The sequence below is a fragment of the Pseudorasbora parva genome, chromosome 7 (genome assembly GCF_024679245.1).
Source record: "Pseudorasbora parva isolate DD20220531a chromosome 7, ASM2467924v1, whole genome shotgun sequence".
Lineage (NCBI taxonomy): Eukaryota > Metazoa > Chordata > Actinopteri > Cypriniformes > Gobionidae > Pseudorasbora > Pseudorasbora parva.
Window position 1 is genome coordinate 3673396 of NC_090178.1, and position 25275 is coordinate 3698670.

The 25275-nt window shown below is 36.6% G+C and overlaps 2 protein-coding genes across 3 annotated transcripts in view; one reads left to right on the forward strand and one right to left on the reverse strand.

The window, feature by feature from the left end:
* Positions 1 to 24851, reverse strand: efhb (EF-hand domain family, member B). 2 transcript variants are annotated; one of them, XM_067447785.1, is made up of 14 exons: positions 24834 to 24851; positions 13734 to 13800; positions 13541 to 13603; positions 12389 to 12532; positions 11971 to 12139; positions 10615 to 10725; positions 10288 to 10417; positions 9523 to 9606; positions 9356 to 9423; positions 7526 to 7680; positions 5805 to 6012; positions 1509 to 1727; positions 272 to 453; positions 1 to 167 (listed from the first exon to the last, which is right to left on the reverse strand). In XM_067447785.1, exons 2-14 carry the CDS (start codon positions 13797 to 13799, stop codon positions 21 to 23), a joined length of 1746 nt encoding a protein of 581 aa, XP_067303886.1. In that variant the 5' UTR covers position 13800; positions 24834 to 24851; the 3' UTR covers positions 1 to 20. The 2 variants fall into 2 exon arrangements, with proteins under 2 accessions (XP_067303886.1, XP_067303887.1); XM_067447786.1 differs by lacking the exon at positions 10615 to 10725.
* The window catches only part of rab5ab (RAB5A, member RAS oncogene family, b), a 12466-nt gene continuing 2881 nt past the window's right edge, over positions 15691 to 25275 (forward strand). The window contains exons 1-5 of the mRNA XM_067447787.1: positions 15691 to 15784; positions 17940 to 18169; positions 22296 to 22447; positions 22826 to 22948; positions 23114 to 23207. Of these exons, the coding sequence (XP_067303888.1) occupies positions 18004 to 18169; positions 22296 to 22447; positions 22826 to 22948; positions 23114 to 23207 (535 nt within the window). The 5' untranslated portion in view covers positions 15691 to 15784; positions 17940 to 18003. The remainder of the gene's footprint in view (positions 15785 to 17939; positions 18170 to 22295; positions 22448 to 22825; positions 22949 to 23113; positions 23208 to 25275) is intronic.

The window sequence follows — 25275 nt, forward strand, 5'->3', positions numbered from 1 at the left end:
TTAAGGACAATTCAAATGCTTTAATTTGCCTGTAGTTCGCTGAGAACATTTCGAAAGCTCTCCACACATACGTCACCACCAGGATGTCTCATGGACGCCAACTTCCAGGCTTCCTCAAATGTCTCCTCAGCAACGTTGAGACCCACTTTTTGGAATATCTGTGCAATCTATATAATATACCTTTGATCAATGCGTTGATATTAACCCGTTTGTAAAACTGGTTTAGCCTCCTTTAAATCATAATGTAACATGACCGTCATATGATACTCACCTGGTTTTTAGAGCGAGGACTGAAAAACTCTTGCTCATGGACTCCGTAGAGGGAATGTAAAGGGGGGTGCAGCAGATCGTGTGCGGTCGCTTCGTCTCCGTAGTTTGTCCGGTCGCTGACGCGTTTGATACGAGGAGCAGGAAGATCGCTCCGCACTGTTGGTACTCCGAATACATGATAATCTATTCATGGGAAGCAATCAGAAGAAAACTAGTACAAGACTACATTAACTTTCCTTTTCTAGTTGTGCTTTTTTAACCGAGTAAAACTAGACATATCAAATAATTTTTTTATTGGAACTATTTATTGAACATTTAGATCACAAAACATAAAATATTTTTAGAAATGTAAATGTTGTGTGTCATATTTGATGCATCAGGCTTTTATGATTCCTATAGTATGATATATTGAGAATATGAAGCTCAAAATATGTAATTTGGTGAATATGCTGATATTTATATGGTCAAAAACAAGATGAATGTAAATCAATGAGCTCTTTATAACAGTATAGCAGGCGACTTACATAAATTTGCATATGAATATCAGTCGTCACTCTATCTGCCAATGTAAGGGAGATATACTATTTGTGGCAATAGCCAACAATACATTGAATGGGTCAAAATGATCGATTTTTTTAATGCCAAAAATCATTAGGATATTAAGTAAAGATCATATTTCATTTTGTAAAATTCCTACCGTAAAAATATCAAAAATATATTAAGTAATATGCATTGCTAAGGACTTAATTTGGACAAATTTAAAAGGGGATTTTCTCAATATTTCGATTTTTTTTTTGCACCCTCAGATGTATAAATAAAGATGCATGATGATTAATGCATCATTGAGAGTGAACAAATAAACCTTCCTCAAAAGCCTGATATTCATATTTAATACTTAAGATCGTTTCTTTTTTTATCCTATTAAAATGGATATTATTTTATTAATATTAATTTGTGTATCACATGCCATCTTTAAATATTACAAACAAGTTATTCTTAGATTTCACAGCAAACTGACCTGAAGGTGGACGTTTTTTCAAATTATACAGAGTCATTTTACTTGTTAAAATCAATCAGGTGACAGAAGGCATGCAGTAGATTGTGTGCAACGGGTTTTATCAGCCAAGGTTTGATCATTTAAGGCTTAATGGGGTTAATCAAGATCATCTTAAATATGCCTTGAAAAAGCTTTAGTTTGTGCAGTTTAAACACATTGAAAGGTTTTGTGTGAGACTTACCGGCAGGGGAAGGACCGCCTACGACAGCGTTGATGAGCGAGGACGAGGTGATGAAGCGGTCCTGCACAGTTCTGTGTCTGGACAGGGTTTTTGGAGTCTTTCTGGTGCTTCCCACCTCGACTGGTTCCAGATCTTCAGGTCTAATTAAAGGCTTAATATCGCTGGTTTTCTGGAGGTCGGTTCGGTGCATGTTGGCGGGGGCTGACCAGGCCATGCGCTCTGAAAGGTCCAACCCATAAATTAATATCTGACACATGCTTTTTCAATGGCAAGGCAAGGCAATTTGTATAGCACATTTTTATACCCAATGGGAATTCAAAGTGCTTTACGTAGAAATTAATTAAAATAGTGGTAACATATGCTTGAGAAAAAAGAATACCATGTGTACGAATTAAAAATTAAAAACAAGGATAATTAAAACAGTTGTAAATATAATTTAAAAAAATAATACAATTTTAAAAAAAGTGTCAGATACACAAAAGTGGTCTGAAATAAAAATAAAACATCCTTCAGTTTACAGTCTACATACATATACCATCTTAATCAGATCACCTCTAATTTCTCATTTCTTTCTCAAACACGTTCATAACATCCTTTTCAATCACTATTCCCTGATTTTTACTCAGGAACCTCCTTGTTAAACCCATTCTCACTCATCATACCCTTCCACAGATTTCCACATACTCAAACCATATTTTCACACTTGCTATTTCCATCAAACCCAGTTTTCACTCATCATATTTAACTCAATTTTCTTATAGGCGTTTTTCACATTCTACTGCGCTACTTTTCATTTGTTTTTTTAATGTTAACGTGCTGCATGGACATCTTCAACCACTGCACTTGTGTCTTTTGCACACTGTAAAAAAATATTTAAAAAAAAAAAAAAAGTTACCTGGTTGCCTTAAAATTTTGAGTTCATTGAAATTACAATGTTTAGTTAATACAATACATTTTTTGAGATTCGACAACCTTTATTAAAATATTATTAAAAGATTTTGTAATCATATTGGGTAATTGTGTGTTTTATTAAACATGCCAAATAGTGCTATTTTCATAATTTATCAAAATTGTACGTGGTTCAGATACAATAATATTTTGAGTTTCTATTTATTAAACAAATTTCCTTCATTGTATTAACTCCAATGTTTAATTTCAATAAACTCAAAATTAAGGCAACCAGGTTACTTTTTTAAGTTAAACCAACAAAACATTTTTTACAGTGCATGACACGGCATTCGAAAAACACAGCGCTAGTGTTAAAAGAAGTTAAACTTTTTCAAAACTAGACCTTGCGCTTTTTTCCATTCTAGTTATGCCTCACGTCTCTGACAGCAAAAACTCGCTCTGTGTTAGCCAGCCCTTTCAAGTTTCTTTTATAAAGTTATCACATTAAAGTTATATGTTAAACCTTGAATCCAACCAATTAGTTCAGAAATAAATCATATCACAAAATTACAAAGATATTAAAAACACTGAAGTTGCAAGGCTGTACTGAATGAGGTTTGTCATGATCATTGGAGGGCAAGTTACTCTTAAAATAAGTAATTAATTACTACTAATTACATTTTCAACAGTGTAATTAGACAAGATTACTCTAAAGAGTATTCCATTACTTATTACTTCCCAAATCCCATATCAGCCTCGACCAGTTGAACAATACAAGGAAAGACACTAACCTGCTCTTTTAATGCTTTCAAATAAGTCATAAAAATGTATTAATTATTCTTGAATTGACCAAAAGTATTAGGGTTACATTAAAAACTATTAAATTGTGACTTACTAATTCAAAATTATTACTTTATGGCCTTGTTTCACAGACAGCGTTTAGACTAAGCTAACATTAAGTATTAGTTCAATTGGGATATTTAAGTAACTTTTATAAACATGTAGCGACTCAGGCGAATCAAACACACAATCGCCAGTTACATTTAACAAATATGCTTTGAAAGTTGTGCTGATGGACAGACCTTCCCCCAACACAACAGCTACCCTGGAAACCATCTGATAAGATGTTTTACGACCGGAAAGAATGTGGAGAAAGTCTTATACACAAAGAGCTTAAGACACAGAGCTTTTGCCTCAAATTATAGACAAACCATCTATAGATGAACATGCACCCCAGGACATTATATGTAAACACATAATTGTTTTGTAAAATGTTTCTTCTGTATGGTATTTTGCATCTTTTTGTCTGTGTCTTAACAAAGTACTAGTTCAGATAACCTCATATATGTCATGTCTCCTATCAAATTAATGCTCACTTCACGACTTACACTTCCATGTATATCACTTATTCAGAAAATGCAGTGTGTGTTTGTTGCATTAATTATAGTATGAAGACTCAGAGACCCACTGAGTCGAACCTTCAAACAAAGAGCAATAAAGTCTGCTGAGGAATTTCCCGCCGGGAAATCCCAACACTCTCATTGGTTAAGTCTAACCCTGGAGGGTGGGACTATTTCCAGACCTTAAAAGACCAGTGAAGACAGCCTCTTCCTTCTTCTTGTTCTCTTACTCCGCTCTGTTCACTTCTCCTCTCTCTCCTGTGGGAGCCAACACCCACGGGGGGGGGGGCTGGCACTCAAGCCAGGCCACCAATGCAGGCCCTCCAAGCAGGCCTCAGCTCTTCCAAAAATCTTCTCTTCTACAATCCGATCTTCAAGAACAAGCAAACAGCCGCTTCCCTCCCAACCTCGGAAAGGACCGCCGGACATGCAGGACATTTGAACACGCAGAGACACATACGCACACAAGCGAGAAGCCAAAACGAAACCAAAAAGAATGCAAGTATTCTATTTCTTACTGCTGTAAAGAGGGTGTGTTATTCTCCCGTTGGGATAAATTAACTCCGTGAAGGTCGTATTTGGTTGAACTGAAGGAAAGTTGTGTTTCTTACCCTCCCCCACTCTCTTTGTCTCTCTCTCTCACTCTCTTTGTCTCTCTCTCTCTCTCTTTTATCTCTCTCTAACTTCAATCTATTCATTATTCTCTTTTATGTATTCTTTCGTTAATATCTATACTTCTACTCTCTTGTTGCATATTTAGTATGTACTTTCTGTGTGAATTGTAGTGTTATTTTTAGTCTGTGTTTATTAAACCTCCGAAAGACATTTAATGAGTTGAATCTGTTATTCTGCCACATACACAAAGTCAATGAAACTTGCGATCTAAACGTTACCTAACTGCTTATGCTACTATGTTAGTAAAGTAAACTGTATGACCATTTGAAATATTGAACTTATCCTGATCAGTAAAGTTAATGTTTCTCATGCGCTCGTAAAGCAGTAATCCATTATTGAGAATTGATTTGAAAAGTCTATAACTAATTTGCAGGACAAACTTAGTAGGATAATTTCAAGCAATTTCATAAAGGGTTACTTGTATTTAATTAAACAATTTTCCCTATTGGAAAATTTTAATACGTAATGAACAACTGGCAAATCATATTCATAAATTCATGAATATTGAATATTAAATCCCTTTTGAGTTAATTATTCCCCGAGACATTAAACTCATGAGTCGTTGTTGTTACAAACACATCCTAGAAAAAAAACATCACTGATGTGCATCTTGAGATAAAACAATGGCACTGACATATTTTAAGATATAGCAGCGCAAGATTCTTTCAGTTAAAACAACTCAAACATGCATTTTAGTCTGGGACTAGCTTAAGCCCAGTCTGTGAACCTGCGGTTTAATTCATAATTATGACATAAAAAGTCGAAATTAATGACATACTAAGTCGAAATTCAGAATAGTTGAGATACAAACGTATATATAAAAAAAAGAACTGCACGTTTACATCTCATTATTCTGACTTTTTCTTGCAAATTGCTTTATATCAAAAAGTCAAAATTGCAGGATGTAAACTCAGAATTGAGATAAAAAGTAATCTTTTTTATTTTTTATTCTGTGACAGAAACAAGCTTCTATAGGTTTTTTTTAATTGGAATTGATTGTTCCAAACTTTCCATTCCCCAAAAGCTTAGTGGAAAAAAATATTACTAAATTATTCTATTTAATAGATCATTTAAATTACCTTTAGATTATTAAAATATTTTTCACTCTGAGGGAAAATGGTTCTTTTAAGAACTGTTCTGGAACCCAAAAATGGTTATTTTATGGCTTCGGTGTGAAATCCACCTTTGGGAACCTTTATTTTTAAGATTGTAAATCCACTATTAGTTTATACCAAATTATTTTCTAGTCTAAACCGTATTTAGTGCAATTACACCAGAAGTTACTGTCCTTTACTTTGTAATTAAATTACACAAATGAATCACTTAAATTCACCTCCTGTGAGAAGTTTCTGCTCCACCCTGTTGATTGGCATTTTGTCTTTCCAGTTAAGAAAATTGGAAAACTCCATGAAATCGATCAGTCCATCTTTATCAGCATCACAGTAATCCATGAGCTCATCCAGCACCGGGTCACTGACGATCATGTTAAACTGGTGGCAAACATCCTTCAGATCCTCCTTATTGATTTTCCCTTGACCCTTCTGCAGCACGAGGCATATCAAAGAAAATTGGTTAATGCATCATAACATAATACCTTTATAATGCATAGAGGCTTCAAATAGCTTCATGTGACCAATGGCTGTTTTTTTTTTGGATTGTTCGGATATTTTGGATATGATGAATTTCATTGCAAAATTTCACATGATTTTAATGCTTGCTACACACTGCATTTAATTAAGCAATATTTAAAGCTATAGCCTGTTGCTTTAAACAGTATGCCATTCATTCAACGATTGGTTTAATTTTGAGTTTTTGAAAGCAGAACCGCAGCTACTGGCTCTAAACAGTACATACAAAAGTTGCTCCACACGGGACTTAAATCCACGACCTGAAAGGTTCAGGACAGGTATCATAACAGATTGCACCACTGGGTGGATGCTGAATAACCAGGCTGCTGAGGAGAGCCTTCAGTGTGAGAATGAGCTCATAAAAGCATGTTAACCAGATTAGCATGCTAACACAACTTAATGCTTAATGTATCTTATGCTTAACCTGATAGCTGAAGAGCCACATTGGAAAGAATGGCATCTGGTTAGCATGCTAAGCTAGCTACCATAAGGCAACAAACACAGGCAGGGTCAACTTTGGAGAAACTGAAAAAATGGTTTAATTCACTTCAATTTGGTGGCTGTCACATTGTTGGAAAATACCAAATGAGGTATTGTGGGAATAGGCATAAACCAAGGAACATCATGACATAACTTTCTCTCTGGAACACTAGGTGGCACTGTGTTCAAAATACCCAGGAACCTTCAAGACAGCCTGATGATGATACTTGCCAAATTTTTATGCAGATATGTCAAATCGTTTGAAATATAATGGTGTATAAAATAGTTCATGATTTTTTGATAAACTGTTCAAAAGTTATTAGCAAAAATAGCCCTCATGGCCTGTAGGTATTCCCAAATTTGGCATGGACGCTTAGATCATGGTTTTGCTGTAGCGTACCAATTTTTATTCCGATTGATCAAAGTTTGGCCGAGATACGGCCTCTGAACCAATTTTGGGTCGACCTCGTGAAGTTCTCAACACTATAACTTTTGAACAAATGTAAATAAAAAAATATTGGACAAAATTAAGGAGTAGCAAAAATACGGAATGTACTTTCAAAATGGCCCCTACTGTAATGGCTGGATGCAGAATGTTTAATGTGATCAGCATCTAGATCAAGTTTTATTTTTCTATATCAAGTGGTTGAAAAGTTAAAACCGTTTCCATATTGAATGTTTGAACTGGTGGTGGCGCTATAGAGTTTTTCCTGGACAGACCAAATTTGGTCAAATTAGTTTTCTTTACCATCACTACAAGTGTGCCAAATTTCAACTTTTTCCTACTTACGGTTCATATGGCTGCCAATGACTCCCATTTGGGAAGAATGATAATTAAGTATAACTTACAGATACAATCGAGACTACAGCTCCTTTGGGGCTTGGTGTGGTTAATTGCCTCTAATACTACATCAAAACAACTCATGCAATGAGAACCGCTCCTGACCTTGTCGTAGAATCTGAACGCTTCTAGTAACGAGCTGAAGGTCTGGTAGTTGGACCTCTTGAGGTGCTGGCGAACAGCGCTGACAAGCGTTCGCTGTCTGTCTTTACCTTTCAGGTTCTCACCAGGTGGAGTCTGATGCAGAAGCTCACCTACACCTGAGGGGAAAAAACAGGAAGAACTACTGTATAGATGGATGAAACTGGTCAAGAACATGCATGGATCAATGTCCTAAATATAGGCTTCATATTCTTTATTTAAAACACCATGAATCTTCATACCAGGGATGGAAATTAGCACCCGCCACCAGCCAAATGCGGGTGATTTTGCGTTGTGGCGGGTAAACTCGCTTCACCTACCGGCCACCGTGGCGGGTAAATAAAAATAGCATACTATTTCCCCTCTTTATAAACTGTGTTCAGTGAATGCGAGTGCGGCCGCACTATGCATGTCCGAATATGACCAGATGTTTTCGCCGTCATTACCCGGATGTAGTGCCAGAAGACGCGAATAATAACCATAATAACTCGCGCGCACTGAGAGAAGATCCGTCACTGTCATCCGGAAGCGCGCACCCGTCTCACAGCGCGCAAATATTGAGTTCTCTTTCAAGTCTTGTGCTTAAACGGACAAACTCACACAAAAAGTATGCCAACATGTTCATCTTGATGAGTATTCTAGCAGACATAGTTTTGCTAGAATACTCATCAAGTATTGATGAGTATAGTCTGAATATGCCTTAAGTGAACTTTATACAGTCGTGAAAGATGACGCATATCCCTCTATTAGGTCTTAAAGGGGCAGTAGCTTTTACTGCTATGTTTAATGTCAAACAAACGATAAGGACATCACTCACTGCTCTTGATTGAATAGCTTTTGTAAGTTTAATAAGGAATAATCTTTCATTTAAACAGTTAAATATGCAGTTATTTTACATTTGATTACTTTATTACATCTCTGTAGTCTAGTAGACCTGTACATTATTATTTAATGTACACATGAGTGAGATCAAGTTAAACATTTTACTTTGAATTTTATTTTATACTGTTTGATGTTGCAATGTGCTAAATAAATATTTGCATAATTTGTAATTGATTTATTATTTGAAACTTTAATATTAATTAATGCAATTGCAATGCCTTGATTTTTAGTAAAGTTACTCAGTCATAGCATTAGCCATAAATGCAATGGATAATTGGCATAATTTCTTTTAGTGCTTCGGTTTCAGCCAATAATTTTTATTTCGATGCATCCCTACTGACAATGTTCTGCTCGGTATGTCGTCAACACGCTTCAGAAGATGCCAAAACTAGTAGTTTCATTGTTGGTACTAAAAACCTAAAACTGGAAGCCATAAAAGAATCATCCAAATGCCACATCCAGGTTAAAAAAAAAGAGAGAGAACATAGAGCCCTACTCATTTAATGAAATGTATATCAGTTCATGGTTTGTGTGTGTATAAGAGTGAAAAAATGTCAGTATTTCATTGAGATTTGAGATTAAATAAACAGCTTAAGTATTGTAGAGCTTGTAGTATTAATTTTCACGTGCAGTTACACATTGTCGGTTAAAAACAAGAAAGTGGCTGGTAAAAACATTGAGTGGCTGGTAGATTTTGAAATCCACCAGCCACAGTGGCCGGTGGACAAAAAAGTTAATTTCCATCCCTGCTTCATACAGCGCTCTCGGTTTCCTACTGATTACAGGAATGTCCAAGCTGAAATTTGATGCATTTCACACCAAGAAAGAATAAATCATAAAATCTCTTCAATAGTTGCTGCTAATTTATTTCTAACAGATCAAACTCAGAACGTGACAGACGATTGAAATTACCAAAGCTGTCAGGTTTCATCAAGACTCCGAATGTGTGATCACTGGGAACGTTTAATGTCTCTGCAATTCTATAAATTAATGCACAGACAGAAAAGATGATTTACACAGTGGCAGAAACTGAGAACATGTCATTAGTATTTAACAAAAATGCTCTTAATCAGACTTACGGATCATGAACTTTGCCTGTTTGTGGCTGAGTCTTCTCTCTGAAGTCGTCGCAGCGCTTCGAAACTAATCTTGCGCTGTTGTGCCTTAAGACATGAAGATTAATTAATTGTTCATTTCTGATAATGTTGTCAGTCTCATTGTCATATTAGTTTGTCATTAAGAAAAATGTTTAAATGAAATATGAATTGCCATTATAAACTGAACATTCATTCATAATAGCTGTCATAATAGTTAAACTGTCAACTCTGTTACCTTCTGGAGGCGTAGCAATAAATGACAATAATATCAATTTTCTTTACCTAAATATTTCTCTCTTAAACTCCGTGGACCCTGTGCAGGGTCCAGAAAGACATCGTCATGTGTATACTTTACATTTTAAATGTCTGTGGAGGAGCTATGATATGTGGTTCTCATTTGAAAGCTTAGAGTCACTACTTTCTGGAGATATGCATCACTTTGGCATTTGTTTTAGGCAAAGTAATGTATTTATACTAAATTACTCTGGTGCCATTTCCGCCTGGATTTGGCCTACCCAAATTGAAAAGCTCCCATACACACATACAGTGGGTTAAGTTCAAAATGTTGGTGTCATTTTACAGGAAACCCTTTAAAGTTACATAAAACACTGCTAAAAGTCAAACATGTAAGTATATGTTGTCTAAGCTGTTATATTTGGGTAGGCCAAATCCAGGCGGAAATCCCCAAAAATAGCCCTGGAGTTTAAGCGGTTAAGGTGCTTGTGTGTGTGTACAGTACAACATTACATGAGCGAGTCACTGGGCCAGTGGAGAGATCTAGAGATGTTTCTCCCATCATTGTAATGAGGCGTAGGGACACCAAACCTACTTTCTCTCCCATAGTGACTCCAATTGTACTTCCTGTCCACACGCTCACCTGCAACAGCGAGACGACAAATGCTGTCAATCGACTTTTTCCACACAAAACTTCAAAACCAACTAAAAAAACATTATAGATCTTAGTCAGGGTTGCACCATATTTAACACTCATCCCTCGCACTGTGTAACAAATCCTTTTCTATAAACAGTTGAACTAAAGACCTAGACCTCTAAATGGGCTGCAGTCTAACTGACCTACAAAGTATGATCCGTGTGAGCGGATGTAGTGCTGATGTCCCTCATCTGCTTCCTCCTCCACCTGGTGTGCGGTTTTGGGTGGATTGATGACATCACCACCATTAGTACCTGTATTTAAAAGAATTCACGCTACTATTAATGAGGAGATTCATGAACATGCAACTGAAGTTTCACTATAGCTGTGTCTCAAATGACACACTTTACCAGGGGTCCCCAAACTCGGTCCTGGACGGCCACTGTTCTGCAGAATTTAGCTCCAACCCCAATCAAACACACCTGAACCAGCTAATCAATGGGTGCGCTTACATGCACACCAGTAATCTGATAACTCGCAAATATCATCTTATTGAAATAGCCAGTTTTCCCCGTTTACATCGAAACCAGTAAACTGACAATGCAAGTAAACCGCGTTTACATGACTTTATTAATAAACCAGGTTATTACCTTGTAGTGACATCAAAAATAATAATGTCTGACAAATAGTCTTCCAAATGTTACATCAGTTGTGATGTTAAGTAAAGCTTGCAACGTGTCATTTGGGACATTTTTCGGCTCATATTAATCTCTCATGCAGTTCCAGATGCAGCGTTTTGACTGAACCTCTTCTACTTCTACTGCATGAGATGACAACACATCTTTACAATTTTCTGGGTCTTAAAAGAGTCTGCGTTTGTGATTTATATGTCCTTATTTAATGCAAAACACTCGCTGGATGCATTTAAATCTGCTCCAAGTTTGCGTTTTTGTCCCCTACCACACATGCGCACTTCAATAAGCCGACAGAAAGCAGGTTAATGTGTTTACATGCAGCCCGAAATCGGGGTAAGAGGCAAAAAATGACCTGTGTCGACCGGTTTATGCTTACGCCGTTTATGACCTTACTCTGATAAAAGAAAACGGGTTACCACGTTTACATGACCATGCTCATTGTCGGTTTATTAGGCATAATCGACTTAAGAACGTGCATGTAAACGCACCCATCGTCTTTATAGGCCCTAGTAAGATGCTGATTAGCTGGTTAAGGTGTGTTGGATTGGGTTTGGAGCTAAACTCTGCAGGACAGTGGCCCTCCAGGAACGAGTTTGGGGACCCCTGCACTATACAATATGCACTTAAACACTATATACTCAACTGGGTCGTGTGTACATTTTATAAGATTCAGTTATTAAATATCAGAGTTTAATGCCTCTTCCACCTCCACTACATAATTAAAGCTCCAACTTTCCACACTTCATTTTTCGGTTAATTAAGTGGATCATCCGGATCTTTTGTCATTTTCAGTGAACACACTACTCACACTATTAATGCCACAAAACGTCATAGAATAGCGCATTGGGAATGGGATGCACTTACACTCGAGCGTTGTGACACCGAAAGCCGTTTTCTCAGGGTCAAGCCAGCTTGGTAAACCAGGGCCTTGAACATGTGACCTTCCAAGAGGTGTTTTCTGGGTAATTTCCTGAAGCTGACACAGCCTCTCTTGGAAGCGTGTTTTTAGTGCAGGGTTAATTACTGATCCAGCCTGAAAATATGCAACGCACAAAAGAACAATATCCGTTATATCTGCGAATGATGTAGCCGATGCGCTTTTAATTGAGAAGAAAAAAAAAGCTTATAAATGAATTGTTTGCTTGCTTTTCTCTAAACATTTTTCTTTTCTTTTGATTTTGAGTGAAAGATGAATTGACCTGTTTTGTTAATGTAAAAACAGTTTGACCATCAAGCAATAAGAACAAACACATCCCTAAAAGACTTGACAATGATGTCTTACGTTAACGGATGATTTAGTGTTCACTCCATGGACTAGCGTGCTAGCAATGTCAGGGTCATTTGCTTTTCCATGGAAGACCCGAACCGTCCCAACAGGCGGCCGAGCGGAACTGACAAACTTTCTTACCACAGGTGGAGTTGCAGTCTATATAAAATAAATATGCATATAAACATACAAGTATGTATATTTAGTACCGGTCAAAAGTTTGAAATCATTACTATTTTAATTGTTTTTGAAAGAAGTCACCACTGCTTCTCAAGGCTGCATTTGCTATATCAAAAATACAGAAAGAAAAACCCTGTAATAATGTGAAATATTCCTTCAGAGTAAATCTGCTGTTTTCTATGTGAATATATAGTAAAGTGTAATTTATTCCTGTGATCAAAGCTGAATTTATCATCATTACTCCAGTCTTCAGTGTCAGATGATCCTTCACTAATCATTCTCACATGAGGATTTATTATCAATGTTAGAAACAATGTTGATTAATATATAGTTTTTTGGAACCTATGATACTTTTTTCAGAATTCATTGATGAATAAAAAGTTTTAAAGGAACAGCCTTTACTATCACTTTTTATCAATTTAACACATCCTTGCTGAATAAACGTATTCATTTATTTAAAATAAAAAGGGAAAAATATACTGACCCCAAACTTTTGAACGTTCGTGTATATTGCTACAAAAGATTTCTATTTTAAATAAATGCAGTTATTTTTTAAACTTTTAATTACTCAAAGAATCCTGAAAAAAAGTATCGCAGTTTATTTTAAAAAAAAAAATGCTGTTTCCAACTTTGATAACAAATCCTCATATAAGAATGATTAGTAAAGGATCATGTGACACTGAAGACTGGAGTGATGATGATAAATTCAGCTTTGACCACAGGAATGAATTACACTTATATTCATTATATTCACATTTTAAATTGTAATATTTCACAATATAACTTTTTTTAATCAAATAAATGCAGCCTTAATGAGCATAGACTCTCAAACTTCTCAAAAACATTACAAGTAGTAAAGTTAATAGTTTCCAAACTTTTGACACACACACACACACACACACACACACACACACACACACACACACACACACACACACACACACACACACACGTCATTTGTATATTAATCTTGTATGAATGGCCCACCCGTGGTGTAATTTCCTGCAGACAAGTCTTAGTTCTGTCTCCTACTGGAATAAGCTTCCCTGCCTTCAAGTGTAAATGAACATATTGAGCATTTCATATTTGTTGCACAATAATAGTCGTATTTGTCAAAGATAAAACATGAGAAATAGAAATTGAGAAAGATTATACTGAGAAATAATTAGTCATACGGTACCGCGCGGATGGTTGGAAACGTGTCTCTGCGTCTCCGGGTGGATGCATTCCTCTCGATGAGACTCATGCTTAATACAAACTCACAGGTTTACAACCGATTAACACCATTTAACCATTCAAACAAAAAGCAACTGCAGCCCTAATGACAAAAGTTTACAAACATGGCGCGGTGTTTGTTTACCTTCTGTTGTCTAGCAACGCGCTGGAGAATGACGGACACCTGTCACTAAATCTCTCTGAATAAATCCCGTTTCTTTGCTACTCTACAATTAACTTAAGCGATATTGTTTATATACCTACAACGAATACAATACGCTTTTAATCGAAAAAGGCTTGTGAATAAATAAATTATTGTTTTGAAAAGGAGATTTAATAATTCTTTTTTCAAAAGGCTTAAAGGGATAGTTCAACCAAAAATGAAAATTACCCCATGATTTACTCTCCCTCAAGTCATTCTAGGTGTGTATGACGTTATTCTTTCAGACAAAAACAACTGGAGTTATATATATATATATATATATATATATATATATATATATATATATATATATATATATATATATATATATATATTTTTTTTTTTTTAAATGTCCTGGCTGACTGGCTGTTTCTGTTTTGAAGTCCATAAAACTGCATCTATCCATCAAAAGTAATAAACAGGATAAACAGTTGTTCCGGAAATTCCCACTGCACGCAGTAGGATAGCGCTACAACCAACCAGAGCGCTATCAGTGGTGCAAACTTTTATGATGGATAGATGCACTCTTATGATGAGCGGCTGCACTTGATGATGGATGCACTTTTATGATTGATTGCTTCCCTTTTATGATGGACAGATGCACTTTTATGATGGACAGATGCACTTCTATGAAAGACAGATGCACTTTTATGATGGACAGATGCACTTTTATGATGGACAGATGCACTTCTATGATGGACCGATGCACTTCTATGATGGACAGATGCACTTCTATGATGGACAGATGCACTTTTATGATGGACAGATGCACTTTTATGATGGACAGATGCACTTTTATGATGGACAGATGTACTTGACAGATGCACTTTTATGCTAGCCTAGAAATCTAGACGCACCCTAGCGGCAGCAAATTTAATCTGCCCTGAGTGTCGTCTAGCAACTCTCAATACCCTTCTGAGCTGTAATCGCCTGACTCTTGCCGGGCCAATCACATCGTTTATAGAGTCGGTGGGCGGGGCAATAATGACGACGGCCGAATTGCGTTTGCGTGCTTCTAGTAAACACAGAAATTGGCGAACGGCGGTCTTTCGAATCAGCTTTGACCGCGACTCTGGAAGACTTGGAGTTAAGCTTTTCTCTGAGAAAAGAACAAAGAACGGCACTGAAGTCATTCTTAAAAAGGGAAGATGTGTTCAGAGTTTTGCCGACCGGATACGGCGAATGTTTAATCTATCAACAAGCTCCGCTTCACCTTCGTTGCTCTGGTTGGTGTAGCGCTATCCTATCGCGTGCAGAGGGAGTTTGAAAGACGACCGTTTATCCGCCCCTCGGATTGAGCTGTCAATGGTGAGTTTCCAGACCAAACATCTGGATGTGGGTCTGGCTTGTCAGGCTACTTTTATGCACTTCAAAACAGAAACAACCATTCACTGCCATTGTAAAGCTAGGATTAGCCAGGACAACTCCGATTGTATTCGTCTTAAAGAAGAACGTCATATACACCAAGGATGACTTGAGGGTGCATCAATCATGGGCTAATTGTAATTTGTGGGAGAACCATCCCTTTAATAAATGTTGTATAATGAACAAACTTGCAAAACTTTAATTTCAAAAGATAATTATCCAGAGCAATCAAAAGTATAAAGAATAAAGCAAAAGTACATTTTTACATGTTTACAAAACATTACACGAAATTATAACCCATTGTGTTATGAAAAAAACATTGCGTTATGTCAGACGCGCTAATGTGATTGGTCGAATTCTCTCCAATGCGTCTGACGTCAGAACCAGTCATCCGATCCGTCATCATCAGTTTTGACGCAAAGGGGAAGTTGGGAGGAACCGAGAGGAAGGTACTAGTCTTTGGGCTTTATACATTTGTACTGTTATAATTTGGGTGTTTTAGCCTTTTTTTGTGAAACAAACCATATTGTTGTTCCGTCCTTTCTAGCTTTTGAACAGTTTGCTTATGAGATGTCACGCTCAGCGTTGTGTGTACGCGCGGCCTGTTTTTCCTCTTAGCATTAGCAACTTTAGCTTTCGGGAACCATTTGAACCGGAGCGTCTAATAAACTAACAGACCCGATAAAGTACGACTGAGATGGTTGGAGCACTAATATCAATGAGCTGAGTGCCTGTTTACATGTATGTAAGTTATCAGAGAGAACGACTCCGAGAGACATACTATAACATCAGCACAGTTAGCATCACAAGCTAACAGGCAACTCGAGCTTTATATCATGACACTAAATACATTTTCCACTTGAATAATTCATTGGTTTTATTTGATTATTCCTCTGGATTTGAAGTTACTTATTGACTTATACAGTAACTTATACAAACACTATATTAGCCGATCAAAGCCTGCTGCGTTTGTTTTGAAAAGTCAGATTGTGCTACACGTCAAGTTATCAAATGTGTTTTTTTAATTGAACATCTATCAAATCTAAAGTGCAATGTATATAAATGGCTGTTTAATCTTTTTTTTTAAAGTTAAAATTGTTCAGCAATCTGATTTAAAGTGCTGTCTTATGATGGACCTGTGTTTTGCACTGTCACTCATGTTTTTATATTACATAAGATATAAACATAGTAATATTAAGTATAATTAGCTAGTTAGTTCACCAGAGAGGAAAAAAGACTTGGGCTGTGTTTGAATAGCGCATTATAATACTTTCTATACAGTTTATGTAGTAAACGAAGTGTGAAGGCTCAGTCTAAGAAGGAAAAAGAAAACACTAGATTGTGGAAAGTAAGAAATTGTTGTACTTTACCTCTTAATAAATAATCCTAACTTTTTTCTATAGATATTGTTTACAGGCGTTTTCTTTCCTTACATTACTACTAAAAATATTTGACAGAAAAGCCGGTTTGCACCATACAAAGCATGCTTTGCTAAATCACAAATATTAGATTAAAAAAAATTATGATGAAATAAAAAGTCTAAAGTATGGCATACAAAGTCGTGATTAATCATTTACCTTTTATCTTAAATTTTACTTTTACGCCATAAATATGTATTTTTATTATTATTATATTTTTAATATAGTTATGAATTTATCTAAGGTTTGATTTCCACCACATAATAACACAATGCTTTGTTAAAATCACAAATATTAGATTAAAAAAATGATTTTGTATGCTATTTAGATTTTTCTTTTATGCCATAAATATGAATTCTCACAAGGCACACATAGTTTATTTATCTCAGGCTTGTTCTTACCTTAAATTACAACTAAAAAAAATAGTTGGCAGAAAAGCTGATTTCCACCACATAAAACATGCTTTGCTAAATCACAAATTATATACACACACACACACACACACACAATGTCTGTATTTGTCTTATAATTTTTACTTTTATGTCATAATAATAATAATGTATTATCAAGGCAAGTTTTTTTCTCTCTCTCTTATGCGGTGGAAATGGGCTTCCATACCATATTCAGTATGCACTAGGCTAGCATTTCATTCCCAGCATGGCTTTGGTTTTGTTTAAGGACAAGACTGACGTCACTGGGTTTTGGGGTCAAAGCACAATGGATATTTAAGGCTTAACAAGAGTAGCAGTTCCTGAACAATGTCGGTCGTCCAATATGTAGTCATGTGACCGCATTGGAATGGATTAAATTAATGGCATGGCTAACTACACAATATATGTTCTTTCTATATTAGTGTTACATTAACTTATAACCTCAAGTCTCATATATTACAGGGGACACTGATCTGGGTTTCAACTCGGCTTTTTTTTTTTTTACAATCCCAAAGCCCTAAACAGCTTATTTCAGAATATGGAATATTGTCACTTATCGCCCACTAATACACACCTAGTTGTTGTATTTGGTTGACCAACAACATTTAAAAACAAGAGCCGACTTCACTGCAGTGATTAGTACCAGCCCTGCTCAAACGTCAGGCGCAGGAATAGTCACCTCTGATATATAGTATGACTTGATAGTGTTGTGAATTTAGGAGCGATACTAGATTATTAAATGTTTGTTCCCGCAGATCTGAGAGTGACCGTTTGAGAAGCAGCTCTTGACTTCAGTACAGGAGATTGGGGCTTAGGGTCATGGCAGGAAGAGGTGGAGCAACGAGACCTAATGGACCGAGCGGCGGCAACAAAATCTGTCAATTCAAACTAGTGCTCTTGGGAGAGTCTGCTGTGGGAAAGTCAAGTCTAGTCCTTCGCTTTGTAAAAGGACAGTTTCATGAGTTTCAGGAAAGCACAATAGGAGGTAAGACTTCTATTTCTGTGTATAATAACCCATATCTGATGTTAATGCACTTACGGATGGGATATGACTAAAATTATATATAACGGTATGGTATAGACACACACACCATGGTAGAACTCGTCATTAATGCTTGCCCGGGACTAGGGCTGTCACAATTCCTAGATGCGAGTACTCGGTTTAAAGAAATACTCGATTGTAATTTACCCATGTCAATTTAAGCGGCAAAGTACCGGAAGTGGCGGATTACACTGACAAGAATCCATACATTCTTTGTGTGAAGTGAACAAATCCCTCACATTCAATTTTTCATAACTCGCCAGTTTGTACTTAATAAACCAATAAAAACATGTGGCGCGTGGTCACAGCGTTTGGGTTTGCGCGCTCACAAGGTTTGCAAAAAGTAAACAGGCTAAAACACTCGAGGTTAGAACCAGGGCAGACGACAGTATAAAGCGTCATTACGCATAAGATGGGCTTACATTTGGAAATATATTACATTTGGAAATATATATCTGCATTTCAGTGGTAACACATAAGGTGTTGATCATCATCTTCCTTTATTATTGTTAGCATTACCTCGAACTAAAGCAGCCTCTCTTCGGAGCTGTCCTTTTCTTAAATGAGCCGTGGCAATGTTTCAAATGAGCTTCTTACGCTAGACTAATGCCTTTATTTTCAACGCGATCACCTTGTACCCAAACCGTTTCGAAACGAAGGAGCCATTTGTCCTCCGATTACAAACAAGCTCCTCGGCGCCGCGTCTGCGGGACTCATTCATGCTGTAGGGGATTTTAAAAAAGTGCCGTGAGTGGAAGGGAGGCGGCGGCAGCGGGACAGTGTGTGTGAGAGCGGGAGGCAGAGCGGCAGAGACGTGACAGCTGCGAAATTGCAAGCGCGGCTCGCGGCTGTTTTTTCAAATAGTGTAGCATATTTTAAACTAATCGGTTAACCGGTTTCAACCGGCTAATGATGCTCGGTCAAGAAAATGTTAAGTTTTCGCCATCCCTAATTTACATGCATGGAGTGTGTCTCAAACTCCATCTTTGCATAATGCTGAGAGTTTGGGTTGCTTAGAACATTCATCTGTTTTCCATTTCAATCAATACGTTTCTAAATATGCAACTGTTCATTGTGATTATTTCAAGTTAAACCTTCACTCTTGAGTTGGCCTACATTGATGTCCTCATGTTCTTGTTGAAGAAATGACAGTGGCTGTAGCATTTCTATCGTAAAGTGGACAAATATTAAAGATCAAGTTAACATTTGAATTAAATGTTGAATTAAAGGAGCTGTACATAAGAAATCTATTTCAATTAATCATATAAAATGGCCCTGATATGTTAATTTCAAATATCATCATCACTGACAACAGTAGTCCGGCCAGGATACGGTCATTTAAAAGATGTTGTTGCAGCCCTCAACTGATGTTGACATGTGTTTTGGCCTGAAGCTCCACCCTCCACCTATTGACCAATCACGAAGTCAGTAGTGTTTGGGCATCCAGGTTGCCAGATCTGCTCTAGTTAGCACAGTACTATTTAGATTACAGTACTAGTTTTGGCCACAATCTTACATACACTTCCTTTAAAGGAAGACTCCACCGTTTTTAGAAATAGGCTTATTCAATATCTTTCCTATGTTTAAATATGTGAGCAAATGGATTTTTGTCTCAGTGCATGCATCGTTTTAGTTTGGCAGGGTCGCTGTTAGCTTAGCATAATGAATGAAATCCTATGTTGCCAGGTAGCATGTCCCAAGTAAAAGTGATCCAAAAGAAAAAAAAGTCCCACCTAATTACTTCTTATGGCCTGCCTATTCACACCGAGTACAAATGCAGATTTCCAAGGTAAGATATTGACATGGGACTATATTATGGGGAAGCACTGCTACCTGGGCGCAGATATATACAAATTAATTAGAAAAAAATGTTTACGGTTGCTTTCCTGAATTCAATTAATTAAGCAGCTAGTATGACTACTATTTACAGGTAAACATTACAGTGAACAAACACCACAGACAATGGCAGACCGCGGCCAAGGCATAGCGTCAATAAAACTTCTATAAACGACTAACAGTTTCTGCACAGTTATTGATGTTAACAGCCCCTGAAGTACCAAAAAAGGTACCATTGGGAACCGGTACTGATTAAAATATGAACAGTACCCAACCCTAACAAGTTAAAATTGCTACTTTCTCTAGATTTAAACATTCTTGGAAACATTTGGTAGAATGTCAGTACATATGTATAACATTGTTCTAGTGTTTTTTTGGGCATTTTAATACAGGGTATCCGCGGGGTCTTGAAAAGTCTTCAAAATTAAAAAATTAATTTTGGGAAAATTAAGACCCTTATAAAGTATTAAAAAGTCTTATCACGGCTTTATAAAGTCTTACATTTTGAAAGTATTTTGTTCAAGCTTTGTCAAAAGAGTTTGACTCAAAAGTATTTATGAATATATTTATTTTCATCCCCATAAGTATTCAAAAACACCAGCCACCAGCCAAATGCGGCCGATTTTGAGTTGTGGCGGGTAAACTCGCTTCACCTACCGAGCTGTTTCACCTCTTTGTAAACTTTGTTCAATGCATGCGAGTGCTGCTGTATGTGCTCATATGACCAGCCGTTTTCTCCGTCATCACTCGCGTGAAGACGTGCTGTGAGACTTGCGCGCTCTGTCAGAAAATCATACGCTGTGCATCATCCGAGAGCGCGCGCTCGTCTAACAGCGCGCAAATATTGAGTTCTCTTTCAAGTCTTGCGCTTAAACGGACAAACTCACAAGTAGTATGTCAACATATCCATCTTGATGAGTATCCAAGCAGACATAGTGTGAATGCCTTAAGTGAACTGTATAGTCGAGAAAGACGAGCATATCCCTGCCTCAGGTCTTAAAGGCGCAGTAGCCGTTACTGCTGCCTGAGTGATGTCCTTATATTTAGTTTGACATTAAACAATGCTCTTGATTGAATAGCTTTTGTAAGTTTGATAAGGATTAATCTTTCATTTTAACAGTTAAATATGCAGTTATTTTACATTTGATTACTTTATTCAATTTCTGTACCTTTCTGCAGGCCAGTAGGCATGTACATTATTATTTAATGTACACGAGTGAGGTCGAGTTAAACATTTTAGTTTGAATTTTATTTTTCGGTTTTTGGCTTTGGTTTCTTCTTTTTTGGTTTCGGCCAAGAATTTTGATTTCGGTGCATCCCATTCTGACAATGTTCTGCTCGGTATGTCATCAACACGCTTCAAAGATGCCAAAACTAATAGTTTTATTCTTGGGACTAAAAACCATAAAACTGGAAGCCATAAAAGACCACGAATCATTGTGAAAATGTCAAAATGAAATTTTGAAATTTCATTGAGATTCGAGATCAAATAAACTGCTTAAGTATTGTAGAGCTTGTAGTATTAATTTTCCAAAAAACCAAACCAAAAAGTGGCTGGTAAAAACATTGAGTGGTAGACTTTGAAAAAAGTTAATTTCCATCCCTGGCGAGCGCTGTCTACGGGTGACGTCATGTATTTTGCGAAATGCGCAGTTAGGTGATGTCGCCCTCCATACATTGCGAAACAGATATGCAATATAAACAATACAAAATTGGCCTACGATAGATTTTTAAGTAGATTTTAAGTCTACATTTGACTACAACTGTTTATTAAAGGTTTGTTGCTGATTAGAACTTGAAGTGCGATGAGGTCTTAATATTTTGAGAAGGTCTTTAAAAAGTCTTAAAAAGGTATTGAAATTAACTTCAGGATTCCTGCATATATCCTGTAATACAAAAATCTTACATATTGTGCCTTTAATATTGAATTTATTGATCAAATGTAAGAATTTGACATGAAAGATGACACATTTAATAAGGTAAATGACGCACTGGGGTAAATATGCAGATTTAAGTATGTAAAAGCGGATCAAACATTCATAAAAATCGAATTAATAAATTGTTCACACCACCAAATATCCTTTTTCCCTCTGGGCAAGTAATTTTTTTTTTTTACAAGCTCATTACAAGGCTCAATGTCAAGCCCTGCATGGTTCAGCAAAATGCTGTCGAGCCGTAATTACAGTGTTACTAGATGGAAAGATCTGACCCGTCTCTGTCCTCTCTCCACTAGCTGCCTTCTTGACTCAGACGGTATGTTTGGATGACACAACAGTGAAGTTTGAGATCTGGGATACAGCTGGACAGGAGCGCTACCACAGTCTGGCCCCAATGTATTACAGAGGAGCGCAGGCGGCCATAGTGGTCTATGACATAACGAATGAAGTGAGTCCTAACTTGCTCTGTTTAAACAAAGAATCAATTTTCTACCTCTTTTGAGACTAACACTTCCTCAAGTCCAAAAAGAGCATTAAGCTGCAAAAATGGCTTGCTCTAAAATCCTTTAGCAAACCAGCGTGTGAATGCAGCAGTGCCGTTACTCATTCACATGCAAAAGGAGTGTTTATAGATACAAAACATCCCATTTAATGCTACAGGTCAGCGAGAGGATGGGAAATGGTTCTGGTAAAACGAAATTATCACTTGCATAATAAAAGTGGACCCGTCTGGGAGAAATTAAAAATGAAAAAAATTATGATAACCCCTTGGAGCACAACTGAGAGAGCCCTGCTTTATGGAGATGCATGTGTTTTTTCCTTTCAGGAATCATTTGCACGTGCGAAAAACTGGGTGAAAGAGCTTCAAAGACAAGCCAGTCCAAATATTGTAATAGCTTTGGCTGGAAACAAGGCAGATCTTGCCAACAAGAGAGCGTTGGACTTTCAGGTTTGTGATGTTTGAACAGCCACAGACGAGCAGACGCTTCCTGTTGGCTTTACAAATGAGATGTGGAACTGTTTACAAACAAACAAACATGCCGTGCAGACTTCCAGACATTTACAACTGTCTGTGTAGAGTTTGAAACCCTGACTACTTTTTTTTTCCTCACAGGATGCACAGTCATATGCAGATGACAACAGTTTGCTTTTTATGGAAACGTCGGCAAAGACTTCAATGAACGTGAACGAGATTTTCATGGCCATTGGTAAGTTATCAGTTAGTTTGACCTACTACTTTTTTTGTCAAATAGTTATTATATATATATTTTACTAGACTTGGTGCAAAACTCTGCGTTGCCGGTGTTCAGGCCAACATCAGTTACATCACTTGCCCACCATTGTTAATTTTCATTGACAAATAATGTCATAATTTTTGTCAACGACCTTTTTTCACAGATAAAAACAAGACGATAGCTAAATAAAAACTAGTGTCGGATGACAAAAACTATGAGAAATCTACTGTCATTTTTGTCAATGAATAAAAAGTGATGAAAATGTTAGGGAGGGTCGATAAGGGAAACGATTCAGTCAGAACTGATATATTGTGTAAAAGATGAGCACTTTTTAATTGGTAACATGCGGAACTAACCGTGGGGAAACCATAGGCTCATGCATCTCCAATACAGAGCTTCAGTCAATGAATAACACACATTTATACCAGGCACTTGTTTATGAACTAATGCTGATGAATAATGACAATGTTTACTTTACAATCTTTATATAGGTATGTTTTAGATGGTTGTAACTGCATATTTTATCTCCCTCACCTGAACTTGAATGAGCAACTGCAATAGAGACACAGGCATTTCAAAATAAGATTCAATGTGTATTTTGAGCTGGTTTAAGTCACACATTATATATTGGTTTTGTTTACACAATACACTGTATTTAATTTAATTCCCATTTACTTAATAGAAAGACTAGTATTTGACACATTCAATAAAGTATCAGAGTTATAATAGTTTTAACTAAAACCATTAAAAAAAAACTTCATTACTTGAAATTAAATAAATGTTAACTGAAATAAAATAAAAAATATGAACAAAACGTATTTGACGCTTTAGCGTAACCTGATATAGCCTTCTAACTAAGAGATACAAAGTATATATATAAATGTTTTTAAAAAACAAAAACAGTAAATTGAGCTTTTTCGTGTATTTTTAATGTTAACAAAATGTCAGTTCAAGTAACCGTTTATGTAATGCTTACATGCTTAATTAATGCATAACAATTGAATTAAACTCATTAGATTTTAGGAGAATATATCTACTGTAGATTTAGTTGACTAAAACTAAAAACAATTCAGGTGACTAAAGCTAAATGGCATTTTAGTTAAAAGACTATGACTAAAACTAAATCAATTTTCTGTCAAAATTAACACTGTTGCCCACTGTGGCACCACCCCTACCGTCGTTTAGATTTTTTATTGTAGTAATAAAATAATTTACTTTAGTTAGAGAACAGACACTACAAATAAAAACTGAACTTCTGCTTTATAAAGCGCGCACCATATGAGAGTCGCAGCACAGCAGCAGGAGTTAGATTTCATTCATCACACGAGCGAGGAGCTGACAGACAAGATGACGGTGGAAGATTTGGTTTCAAAGCGAAATGTAAACGCCTTTTTAAGGGAGTTTGTCAAAAGTAAAATTATTCACGGCCACTCTCATTTATTCACGGCCACACTGTCATCCGTTCACGGCTGCACAAGCACAGTAATGTGACGGTGAGGGAACATTTTCTCACAGTCACATCCCATAACGGGTAAAAAGGCTAATGCATTTTGATTCTATTATTCTATTTTCCACAATGTCAAACCAACACAGCCTAACCTGAAATGCAAGCTCAGGCCTGCGGTTCTTTCATACAAGATCATGCAGTTGTGCGCTCTAGACAGGGAATATACTCAGTTCCAGGAAACACTTAGCCTAGGAAGAAGCAAATATATTTAAAGTTTAACGAGGCTGGGTTCATATTCAACTGTTAATCCAAAACAGCTAGGCTATAAAAGATAACTGTAAAAAAAAAGAAAGAAAAAAAAGAGGTATTGTATTTTGGCAGATTTTATAGTGTAAGTTTCAAGAGGGATGGCAGGTGTGTGAGGAAAATAAATAAATAATTCAAATCTTAAAATTGAATATCAAATACAAATCCACCAAACTAATATTCTGGGCCATCTCCCATTATAAAACTTAGAAGAGCCAGGATATTTAATATAACTCTGTGTTTGGCTAAAAGAAGTCAGTCACATACACCTGCGATGGCCTGAGGCTG